The sequence below is a fragment of the Octodon degus genome, unplaced genomic scaffold, assembly GCF_000260255.1.
Source record: "Octodon degus isolate 3935 unplaced genomic scaffold, OctDeg1.0 scaffold00053, whole genome shotgun sequence".
In the NCBI taxonomy this organism is placed as follows: Eukaryota; Metazoa; Chordata; class Mammalia; order Rodentia; family Octodontidae; genus Octodon; species Octodon degus.
Window position 1 is genome coordinate 6,715,227 of NW_004524629.1, and position 12,587 is coordinate 6,727,813.

The window sequence follows — 12,587 nt, forward strand, 5'->3', positions numbered from 1 at the left end:
AAAAAAAAAAAAAAGAAAGAAAAGAGGAGATTGTTAGAAATTAATTTCAGAACCCAAAGATAAAAAGCACTGACATTTTGGTGTTACCTACCAGCCCTCCTAAGAATCTCAGCTAATTTCTACTTTCTCTAGTTATCAGGACTTGTAAGTGCCCTTTCCCTTTTACCTTAACCTCAATTATATTATCTGTGTTTTATCCTTTTGTGTACTATGGTGGACAAAAATGGCATCTCATTTGCATTTCCCTACTGGTGAGGTTTAGTAACTCTCCATTTGTGGATAGAGTGTTCACATTTTTTTTTTAGCCTTGAATCTATTTCATTAACCAAAGAAAAAAATTAAGACCCATTGAACCTTAGTGACTTCTTATGATCCACTAACAAGCACAACTAGGGTATTGACCTTTATTTTTCTGAATTTCATTTTCACATCATCTACCTAGATTTATCTAAGGTTGCCATTTCCTATCTAAGGCTTTGTTGCAGCTCTTTATATAGTATAGATATCTATCAGTTCCCCCAAAGATTAAGCCTTCTTTGCCTTTGTTATGCTTTATTATGGCACATTTCATTAGAGAAATATATATATATATATTTGAGGAGTGTGTGTGTGTGTGTGTGTGTGTGTGTGTGTGTGTTTGGTTTTTTGAGAGGAGGTCTCACTATATAGCTCAGGTTGACCTTGAACCCCCAGAGATCATCCTGCCTGTCCTGAGTGTTGGGATTACAGACATTCATTACACTCAGCTAGTTGTAGTGTTTTTATACTCAAGTATGTCAACTACTTTTCATAAGCTTTAGCTTGCTTATGGAAGCCTTCATTAACTCAAGATTTTAAAAATATTCAGTTCATTCTTCAAATACTGATGTAACTTTTTATGATTAGGTATTAATTTCATCAAGATGATATGCAGTAGTTATCTGTATGTTTCCAAATCGATAGTGTGTTGTCTTGACTAAATTTTCCTTCCTTTTCTTTCCTCCCTCCCTCCCTCCCTCTCTCCCTTCCTCACTTTCTCTCGTTTTTTTTGAGCTGGGGTCTTACAGTGTTGCCTAGCTGGTGTTGAACTCCTGAACCCAAACAGTCCCTGCCCCACCCCCAGCCCTATAGATATCTGTCACTGCTAGCCTGTCCCAACATGCCTAGCTGGACCCAGAGTTCCTCAATCCTAAAGTTACCTGTAGCTGAGAGACTTGAAGGTAGTCTAAAGCAGGCCTGGATAGTCCTTTGAACAAGTGAAAACTTTTTTGGTCCTTTTTCTGCTTACCTACTCAGTGTACTTTTTATTTACTCTGAATGAGAATGTGATGGCATGTTTTGATTGCCTGCTTTTCCTCAGCCTCTTCTCACCTACTCAGTGTTTTTCATAGCATATTCCCAGGGTTCCTTGGGTGGGGGAGTACCATCTCTGCTTCATTTGTCACAACTTCATAGAGAGCTCTTATGTCCATTGACTTCTAGGTAAAGTTTGTGTGAACAAATATTTCAGCTATGGAAAGTGGTTAAGAGCATTCAATCGATCTTTTTTTCCCCTATAGGTCCTTCAGAAAAGTATGATCATTGGAGTGATTGAAGGTGGAGATGTGATGGAGGAGCGGCTGAGGTCGGCAAGAGAGACAGCCAAGCGGCCTGTCGGTGGCTTCCTCCTGGACGGCTTCCAAGGGAATCCGGCAACCCTGGAGACCAGGTTGCAGTTGCTGTCATCAGTCACTGCAGAGCTGCCAGAGGACAAACCAAGGCTAGTGTTGGGTTAGGGTGCAGGCTGGCCTTGTGGGGTGCAGGCTAGGCATGTTCAGCCCATGTGCCGAGTGCAGTCTGCATATGAGCGTGCCTTCTGATGTTCTGTTATGTCCTTTCTTAGCAGACTGTGAGGGAAGTTTGTATCAAGGCTGATACAAAATGCAGAGCAGAGGATAATTGTCATGTGTATTCATTTGTTGCTCCTAAGTAAGGACAACTGTTATGCTATTTCATCTCATACACCAAGTACGATGTTGTTTTTATTCATTATAACACAGTACTTGGCGGCAAGTTTGAGGCAAGTGAGGTTCTAGTTTAAATCAAGAAAGGATGAGGTCAGGGCTGGGGAACCTCACACAATGAGAATTATTCTAGTTAGAACTTTTCAGAAGTTCTTAGATTTGAAACAGGTCGTGAAATTGAGGGGATTGGCAGCACTGGTGGGCTGGTTCTTAGATGGCCATAGATTGCTCACCACATACTGGTAAGAAGAGATGATCTGAAGTTTCAAGGTAGAAATTCTGAGTTTCTAAATGCACTTGATGTCCTATTAAGCTACTGTTCTCTCTCTCTGTTTTTTTTTTAATTTTAAACACAAAAAATTTTCCAAACAAGATAATAGGAAGGTAACGATGGTTAATACATTGCATATTGTTACCTTTAAATTACTCAGAGTGGGCCGGGGAGATGGCGCAGTAGAATAAGCGCTTCCCTGGCAAGCACAAGGGTCTGAGTTCAATCCCCGGTTCCACCAAAAAAAAAAAAAAAAAAATTACTCAGAGTACAAGATATCAATATTTAAATGTCCAAACAATATTAGCACACATCTTTGTTTTCAATGAATTAAGAAAAATTAGTAGTATAACTAGTATTTATTTATTGCTTTTCCCTTCTTTTTTCCATTCTTCATCCCTGTCATCCTTTTGAAGTTCTTTCCCATTTTACAATATCTGTTGTATATTTTGTATCTTATTTACACTTTCAGGTTTGTTTTTTTTTTTTTAAATTTAGTACAGGGTCTCACTGTACAGATCCGACTCATAGTGATCCTCCTGTTTTCGGCCTCCCAAGCATTGGGATTACAGGTGTGTGCCACCATGTCCAGTCTCAGTGGCTGTCTCACTCATAGGGTCAGCAAGGCAAACCGGGGTCGAACCCCAGTCCCTGATGCAGTGTTTATATATGTGCATCTGGTTTATACTTCTGATTATGATCTCAAGTTGTATCCATTTACTATAAAAGTCTCCATTTTATCCTTTATGGCTGAGTAGTACTCCAGTATATAAAAACACCACATCTTTTTTTATCCATTCCTTGGTTGAAGATTTTTGGGGTTATTTCCAACATCTAACTGTGACACATTGTGCTTCTATAAACATGGGTGCACATATCACTGGGGTACAATGATTTTAATTCTTCTGGGAAGATACCCAGAAGGGGAATAGCTTTATCAAATGGGACCTACCTCCAATTCCACTTTTTGGAGGGATTGCCACACTGATTTCCACAGTGGCTGCACAGTGGTTACACTCCCAGCAACAGTGGAGGAGGATGCCTTTTCCCCCCTACCTCCTCCAGCATTCGTTATTGGTTGATTTCTTGATATAGTCATTCTTTGTGGAATGAGATGGCTTCTCTGTTGTTTTAATTTGTGTCTCTTGAATGCTAATGATGTTAAATATGTTTTCATATATTTATTTGTTGTTTCTATTTCATTTGACAAATATCTATTCATCTCTGATGCCCATTTTTGGATTGGGCTTTAAATTTGGGAGGCCACGTTTTTCTGAGTTCCTTATATGTTCGTTCGTTCTTTCTTTCTTTCTTTCTTTCTTTCTTTCTTTCTTTCTTTCTTTTTTTGTGGTACCGGGGATTGAACTCAGGACACTGTGCTTGCCAGGCAAGTGCTTATTGTACAGCTATCTCCCCGGCCCCTCCTTATATGTTCTCAGTAGTAATCTTTTGGCCGCGTGGTGAGAAGCTCTATATAGTCTGCACTAGCAGCCATGCCGTCTAAGGGCCCGCTGCAATCCATGCAGGTCTTCAGTTGGAAGAAGACAGCCACAGCCGTGGCACACTGCAAGCAGGGCAACGGCCTCATCAAGGTGAATGGGCATCCCCTGGAGATGATCAAGCCGTGCACGCTGCAGTATAAGTTACTGGAGACTGTTCTACTGCTGGGCAAGGAGCAGTTTGCTGGTGTTGACATCCATGTCCATGTGAAGGGTGGTGGTCATGTTGCCCAGATTTATGCTGTCCATCAGTCCATCTCCAAAGTTCTGGTGGCCTATTACCAGAAATACGTTGATGAGGCTCCCAAGAAAGAGATCGAAGATATTCTCATCCCAGTGTGACCAGACCCTGTTCGTAGCTGACCCCCATCACTGCAGATCCAAAAAGTTTGGAGGCCCTGGTGCCCATGCTCGTTACCAGAAATCCTACTGATAAGCTCACTATAAGAATCACCGTTGGCCTTTGTAATAAACATGGAATTTTGAGGTTGCAAGGACTATGTCTAAAAAAAAAAAAAAAAAAAATAGTAATTTTTTGTCTGGGGAACAGCCTGCAAACATTTTTTCCCATATTGTGTCTTATCTCTTCATGGTGTTAGTGGTTTCTCTTGTAGTGCAAAAGCTTTTTAATATGAGACCCCAGTTGTTGATTCTTTGCGATAATTCCTGTGCTATCTGGGTTTTATTCTTTGCCTACACCAGTGTCTTGAAGAATTTTACTACTCTGTCTTCCAGCAGATTTAGTATTTCTGTTTTAATACTTAGATCTTTGATCCATTTCAAATTTAGCTTCATGCATGTTGAAAGATAGGGGTCCAGTTTTTATCTTTAGCATCTGCTCAGCCAGTTTTTCCAGCACCATTTATTAAAGAGGCTTGCTTTCTTCCAGTTAGTGTGTTTAACACCTTTGTGAAAGTCAAGGTGGCTCTGTATATCTGGGGTTTTTGCATCTTCTGATCTGTTCCACTGATCTTTGAGTCTGTTTTGCTAGTACTATGTTATTTTTATCATAGTATGTTCGTAGTATAATTTCACGTCAAGGATTGTGATGTCCCCTGCCTTGGCTTTGTTGCCCAGAATTGCCTTTGCTATTCTAGGTTTCTTGTGGTTCCAAATGAATTTTAAAATTATTTTCTCTAGTCCTGTGATATATGCTGTTGGACTTACATTAAAAAGTTTTCGAAGTGTGGCCTTTTCCCACTGTATTGTTTCTTCCTTTCCAAGAGCAAGGGATATCTTTCCATTTTCTGACATCATCTTCAATCTCCTTTTTTAGAATACTGTAGTTTTCAATGTAGATCTATTCATAACTATCTTTTTTTTTGATACTATGGTGAAAGGTGTTGTATTCCTAATTTCCCTTGTGAGTTTGTTTTTTCTGTACAGTAAGGTAATTGATTTTTGACTATGTATCCAAGTATGCTACTGAATTTGCTTATTAAGTCTTGTAGTTTTGGGGCTGGGGAGATGGCTCAGTGGAATAAGTGCTTCCCTGGCAAGTACAAGGGCCTGAATTCAACCCCCTGTTCTAAGAAAAAAAAAAAAAAAAAAATTCTTGTAGTTTTCCAGTGAAATTTTGGAGGTCTCTGTGTAGAGCATTGTGCCATCTGTAAATAATGATAATTTAACCTCTTCCTTTCCTATTGTTATTCCTTTTATCTCTTTCTCTTGTCTGATTGCTCTGGCTGAAGTTTTTAGGACTATGTTGAATAAGAGTAGAGACAGTGGATATTCCTTGTCTTGTTCCTGATGTTAAAGAGAAGAAAGCTTTCAGTTTTTGTCCATTAAGTACAATATTGGCTGTTGGTTTGTCATAGATGACTTTTATCAGATTGAGATAAAGACTACCTGTTTCTATTGGGTTTTTATCATGCATGGGTGCTGGACTTTGTCAAAAGCTTTATCTGCCTCTATTGAGATGATTATATTTTGTCCTTGGCTCTATTAGTATGGTATATCACATTTATTGATTTACATATGTTGAACCATCCCTGCCTCCTTGGGATGAATCTTACTTTTTCATAATGAATTATCTTCTTGATGATTTATTGCATCTTTTTTTTCCACTTCCATTGATTTCTTTTTATTTTTTTATTTTAAAGAAGAAAAAAAAAACCCCAAGAAAACAGAAACAAAGCAACATAAAACAATAAAGATGGCACAGAATTTCAAAACAAGCATAGAAATTTAACAATGGTTGTTATATTACATACTGTTTTCATCAGATTTCTTTTCATGAGTGCTAACCACAAGCCTGTCTTCTATATCATTGGCTTACCTTGCTGTGGCTACTTTGAGTGAAAATTTTGTATTCCTGGATATCTGCTTGAATCTGCCCTATGTATTCCATTTTTTTCCTATGTTGAATATTCATGGCTTCCATAATTTTCTTAAGCTCCTCTATTTTTTGTCTGTATCTGCTCTAGAGTTACTAAGCATGATTTTCATTATGGACAACATCTCTGTAGTTATCTGAGAAATTATTTCTGATTTGATTTTTTTTTCCTAGAGCCTCATCCAATTACTTTGTTGTTACTACTGCAAAGAGGTGAGATAGGTGGCTTTCAGATTGTCCCACCTCATTGCCCCCTGAGTTTTCCTTTGGTGTATAGATGTCTAGGGTTAGATGTTATTTAAGTGTCTTCTTTTTTTTTTAGTCTGATTCCTGGATTAATGCTTGTACATTGCCTATGCTGGGTTACTTTATTGCTAATACTTAAAACTCTTGGGAAATGACTACTTCAGTGAGGTATCTTCCAGATATAACTGGCATTTGGGTTTTGAATCTGTTGCAAGATCCTATCTCTTCAGTTTGTTGGGGAGGCGTAGTTGCTGCCTGTTTGACCCAACCCGTTTCTTTGGCATTGTGCCATAGTATTTTTTGTGACCCTTAGTCACAGTCTTAGAATACCAAGAGGAACAGCATTTTAGAATAATGACGTCACTGTGGACTAGAGTAGTACTTTAGCAATGACAGCATCAAACAGCCTTAGAAAATGACATATTGAGTTAACCATTAACTTGTTACCTTTAACTATATGAACTAGATTTGTGATTATATAATAAAATCTAAACAAACGAGAAAATTATGTGCAATATATATACTTAATATGTGAATTTTGCCCTCAGGAGTTGTCTTGGTTACTCTTCTCTCATCACTGGGACAAAATACCTGATACCCTACTTTAAGGAAGGAAAGGTTTATTTAGCTCACAGTTAGTGGAGGTTTCAGTCCATACTCAGCCGGCTCCAAGGTAGAGTGGCACAGAGGGCAGCCATTCCTGGCGGTAGAAAACAGCAAAGAGCAAAGAGAAGGGTGGCGGCTAAGGTAGTACAGGCAAGCCTTTCCCCTCCTTACATTGTAATGCAGAGTACCCACATCAGGGTGGGAATAGCACTCACACCTGTATTCAGAGCATTCGATCCAGAATTAATCACAAACTCTAGAAGCCACACCATGACTACATGAGGCTTTAGGGGGGACAACTAGACACAAACCCTAACAGGAGTTAAATTTTAAAATGGGTCAGGGAGAAAATAGAAAAGTCAAAGAGGATATTAGAAGTAAAGCTGGAGGACAACAGGGAATCACCATTCCACCATCTTCAGAATGCCCCTTCCTGATCTCTCTCTCTCTCTCTCTCTCTCTCTCTCTCTCTCTCTCTCCCTCCCTCCCTCCCTCCCTCCCTCCCCCTTTCTTCCTCTCTATAGGAGAATCTGGAGGTTATTATGTTAAAACACACAAATATTACAGGATCTCACCCATATATGGGATCTTAAAATCTTGATCTCATTAAAGTAGAGTACGGTGGTGGTTATCAGAGCCTGGGGCAATTAGGGAAAGGTGGGGATTGGAAGATGTTAGTCAAAGACACATAATTATAATTTGGAAGAAAATGTTTAACAGATCTGTTGTTCAGCTCGGTGACCATAGTTAATGATGACATATTGTATTAAAAATACAAAAAATAAAAGATATTTACATGATAATTTGTTAATTAGCTAGATGTAGCCATCTTACAGGATATATATTTCTAAACATGCTATACATGACAAGCTCATATAGTTTAATTTGTCAGTTTTTTTTAAAAAACAACAAAAAACAGTGTAGTCTTTTATCCCACTTGATGTAATACACTGTTTCCCTGAAAAAAATAGTAGCAAGTTTGACTATGGTGTGCTGCTTTAGACTCCTTACAGGCGATTGCAATTTTCATGTTTTTAATAAGCCAGGTATGACGTACAATAAAGAACATGAATGATAAAGCTCAGCGCAGTCTTACATGTGAACATACGTATGTGAAGACCACCCAGAACAGAGTATTTTCCTCACCCCACCATTCTTGTTCCCTCAGTTTTAAACTTGTTTTTTGTGTTCATTACACCCACTCCTGTGCCTGTGTCATTCTGGTACAGATAACAACTCAGCACTAGTATTTGTAGTCATTTTTCTAGACTTTTATGTTAAGTGCTCACAGATGTCTGTTACTGAATGTGAAAGCTGGGATTGTTTTTCTTTCTGTGAGTGCAGGAATGCCAGCTTCACTTGGAGAGGAGTTGTAAAACATTACATGACTTGAAGGGAACTGTAGTCAGGAAAACTGGCATGTATTTATGGGTTCTGCTTATTTAATATTACATAAGCCTTTTGTGAACTTCTTTTAGAAATCAAAGAGTATGTAAGCTTTTCTCTTTAGTTTATGAAAAGGACTATGGGTAAGAAAGCAAACATTAAAAAATAGTTCTAGGCAGCCAGTCTTGAGCCCTATATTTTGTTTTTGTGGCCAATTCTGGTTGAGAATTATTAAAACTCCCAGAATGCTTTACTCATTACCTTTGAAAACACCATTTTATCTCATAGTACAGACTTTTTATTAATGGATTTTTTAAAAAATCCAGCTAGATTCTTAGATTCTTAGATTCTTTGGCCAGAGTTGAAATTCAGAGAGCAAGGGCTGCTTATGAATGAACCTGCAAAGTATAGACAGAATGTCTTTCTTGAACCAATTATTAAAAAACTATATATGTGGGCAAAATACAGTTAAAATAAGGAAATTATTCGACAGAAAAGTGAAGCGTACAACTTTGCCCTAACAGGCATCTGTTTAGTACATAGATTGACTATAAAGTTCATGTCACTGTTCTTATTGTTACTTTCACAGGCTCATTTGTGGTGTCAGCCGGCCAGAGGAAGTGCTTGAGTGTGTTGAAAGAGGCGTGGATGTATTTGAGAGTTTTTTTCCCTATCTAGTGACAGAGCGGGGATGTGCTTTGACATTCAACTTTGATTACCAGCCGAATCCTGAAGAGACATGTAGGTCTTTTGAAGTTAATCTCTGTCTTACAATTAAGTTTTTTCTATTTCCTATTAATTTTGGCCCGAGTCACAAGACAAAAATATGTGAACATAAAGCTAGTCTTTTATAAAGTTTTATCTTTGTGTCTTATCTGTATGCCCCCGTATGTTGGCACATAAAACTAGGCACTTAATACTATAAATACAGCTCATCAATATTAGGATGTGAGTTTGTAGTGAGCAAAAACAAGACCTCTTCTGTTAGCAGCATGAAAGCAGAACAGAGTACATTATGATGAAAACCTAAGAAGAACGCCTTTGAACTGCTTTGTAAAGGTTAATTTGTTTTTTCACAGAAGAGTTTTTGTTTGCTTTTTGCAAATCCCATGCAATTAAATTACAGAGACTCACCATCATCTGATCCTTGTGTTGCTTTTACTTTTTGGGGTTCTTTTGCACACTGAGATGTGAAAACTTTTTCCTCTGCTAATATTGCTTTGAAACACTGCCATTTTCTTTTATCATTTAGCTATTTAGAAGTCAAGGCAAGCTCTTTCAGAGTCTAACACTCAGCTGGCAGTGGAAAAGGACCCAGGACGTAGGCTGTGGCAACAGCGCCTTGAAGTAGTTCTAGAAAGTGTGGCCACCCCAGCCTGCCCTCTGGCTCCACAGAGGGGCTTTTCCTTTCTTGTTTCTGTGTTGCTTTGAAGTGTTCCTCAACCACTTCCAACATTAAATCTGAATAGGACCCTGGACTCCTTTAAAGATTTTTATTCCCCACAGGTGATATAAATTTCATTCAGAAGATGTCGCAGTTTTTAAAAGCAATTTAGGCATTAATCTAAATCATTTTATTTCTGGAAATAAAATAAATCAGGTTGATCAAGTTCTTATACATAGGAGGTCAATTTTACTGTCCTTTTAGACAGACCAGAACATAATGTATGTGGATAGGCAAGCCATTAACACTTTATACATTTTCATGACTTCATTTACAAACTAAATTATGTCCACCAGGACAGTGATAACTATTAGTCATTCAGTGCCATGAATATGCAAAGCTCCAAGAAGAACCTGATACCAAGTTCTCAGGAATGAACAAATTCCATTTTGGCTAGAGAAAACCGACTTTGTTCATGATTAGGAAAACTGAAAATGTTTGAACATTTTTATCAAAGAATTATTGATCATTATATGATGTGTATGTATGTTGTAAGTCTTTTGCCAGTTACATAGTTAAAATTCTAAAGTAAATTGCCAGCATTTTCACCAAATGACAAGAGTTTTTCAAAATGTCAGGGTTTTATTATGTTTTCCTACATCAACACATAAATTCACAAGAACAACCTCTGTGCTCAGTGTTCAGACCACTTCTCTGCTGCCTTTGATGAGGACAAAGGGCCATGTACCTGCTGTCATCCGGCCATTGCTGAGATTGTTATCATTGATGTGCCTACCTTTGGCAGTTCTAGAAATGTTCTTCCGTGAGGCAAGGGAGCAACTCAAGTTCTTGGTAATTTGCATTCTCTGGAGTCATAGAGTCTCCATACAGAATACATAAATTGAAACGATATTCTGCTTCAATCTACTTGGAGTCAAAGCCTGATTTATTTGCATGTACATTATGAGAAGGCCTAGCAGTGACCCAGAACACATATGTGCACACACACTGTACTCTTAAAAATCGTTCCTTGATGCTAAGATTATACATTAAAATAATTGTAACCATAATTTGTTTAGCCATTGTTGATTATCTTAAATCATTTTGATGCTGGAGATAAATACATCTGTGTCCATCTGGGAGCAGATTGGTATTTTTATTTTCTTGTGCTTTCCTTAGGATAAACTTTTAAGAGTGTAATTACAGAGTCAAAGGACATGAAATAATAATTGAAATTCTTCAACTGCCTACTCCTTATCTCATCTTCATTCAAGACTTTATGTTTGTGCTTCAGTACTACAACAAAATGGAATACAAGAAGAAGTAAAATGCGAGGATCAAATAAAGAAAATTAAAACAACTGATTGTAACCAAAATGTGACATCATTTGAAATTAATCTGAAGGAAAAAAAGTAAGACTTTTTTTCAAGTTCGGAGTTTGATTTCTGACTTTTTAAATTTTAGTCTGTTTTAAAAGTTTATGTAACTGTTCTCTTTTCAGTTTATGACTTCATAAAATATTTATAGTTGGATATCACTTAGGCCTTCTCAAATTTGGTTGCAGAAAAACTTTTGTTCTGCAGATGAGTTTGTGTGCTTTGTCAGAAAGCTAAGGTTAGATAACCATCACTTTAGAAAAGCTGTCAGAGAGATTAGACAGACCCAGTGTTTAGTGCCTTTTACTTTTCTTGATTACTTTAAATAATAACAGAGTGAAATAAGGATTTCCAGATACAGCACAATTTGTAAATTTTAAGAAATTTAAGTCATCTTTGCTATATACAGGTTATAAATTTTAACTAAAATATTTGCCTCAAGAGAGAATAAACTAACAGGGCCAGGGAGATAACTCAGCAGTCTTAAGCGCCTGCCTGGCGAGTGCAAGGACCAGGGTTCAATCCCTGGTACTGCATGCCGTGCCAGCCCTGGAACATTGGGTGTGCATGGTGGTACACGCCTGTAATCCCAGCTTTGCGGAGGCTGAGACAGGAGGATTACAATGGGTCCAAGCTGCATAGCAAGACCCTGTATCAAATTTAAAAAAGAAAAAAAAATTTTTTAAAAAGAATGAACCAAAGTATCTTGTAATTTTGCATTTGGCTGAGAGTGGTAATAATAACTACTAGTAGGTGGTTTTTCTGTGAATTTGGTACATTCTCTTTAGTTCTAGGTTGTTGGTTTTTCTGAAGGGATTTTCTAGGGATTCTAAGTTACTTTTTTTTTTTAAGTTATAAAATAGACTGCAAAACTTATAAAAGAATGGAAATCTAGTTCTTATTTATTTCCTTTTGGGACAGCTTAGTATTATGTCCGAAATGGTAAAATTAATTCATTTAACTTCTTGAAAAGTAGCCAAGACTCCTGTTTTTAAAATGTCAGCATGATATAAATGGTTGCTATTAAATTCTCTTTACATTGTAGATTTAATTGAAAATTGGATTATGCTTACTACCAGTGCTCAACTTGAAATTTTGGGGACTTAGAGATAAATTCTGACATTGCTCTTGACTGTAGTGTTGGCCAAGTCATTTAATTTCTCTTTAATAGCTGATAGAAGGTAACCTCTATATAAATTGATGCAGGTGTGCCCAGCAGCATTCAAGCACTTCTGCTATATTAAATCATTTCATCCCTGCAACCACTCTGGGAGGTAGGCTATTAATACCTTTGGCTCATGGTTGAGAGAAAAAGACACAGGAACATGTTCAGTGACTTGCCCACGTGAGTTATAGTGCTGGCTCTCAAACTCTGGCAGAGTAGCCCAAAACCTTCCCTCTAAATCTGTACAGTCTAGGGGATGGGGAGCTGGCTCAGTGGAATAAGCACTTGCCTGGCAAGTGCAGTGGCCTGAGTTTGATCCCTGCTTTCACAAAAAATA

General features: G+C 37.8%; 1 protein-coding gene and 1 pseudogene across 3 annotated transcripts in view; both read left to right on the top strand.

Moving 5' to 3' along the window:
- The window catches only part of Qtrt2 (queuine tRNA-ribosyltransferase accessory subunit 2), a 47,045-nt gene that overhangs the window by 33,484 nt on the left and 974 nt on the right, over positions 1 to 12,587 (top strand). For all 3 annotated transcript variants that reach the window (XM_023717625.1, XM_023717627.1, XM_023717626.1), the window contains 3 exons: positions 1,539 to 1,738; positions 8,915 to 9,066; positions 11,004 to 11,121. In XM_023717625.1, the coding sequence (XP_023573393.1) occupies positions 1,539 to 1,738; positions 8,915 to 9,066; positions 11,004 to 11,121 (470 nt within the window). The remainder of the gene's footprint in view (positions 1 to 1,538; positions 1,739 to 8,914; positions 9,067 to 11,003; positions 11,122 to 12,587) is intronic.
- LOC101576492 lies at positions 3,744 to 4,185 on the top strand (annotated as a pseudogene).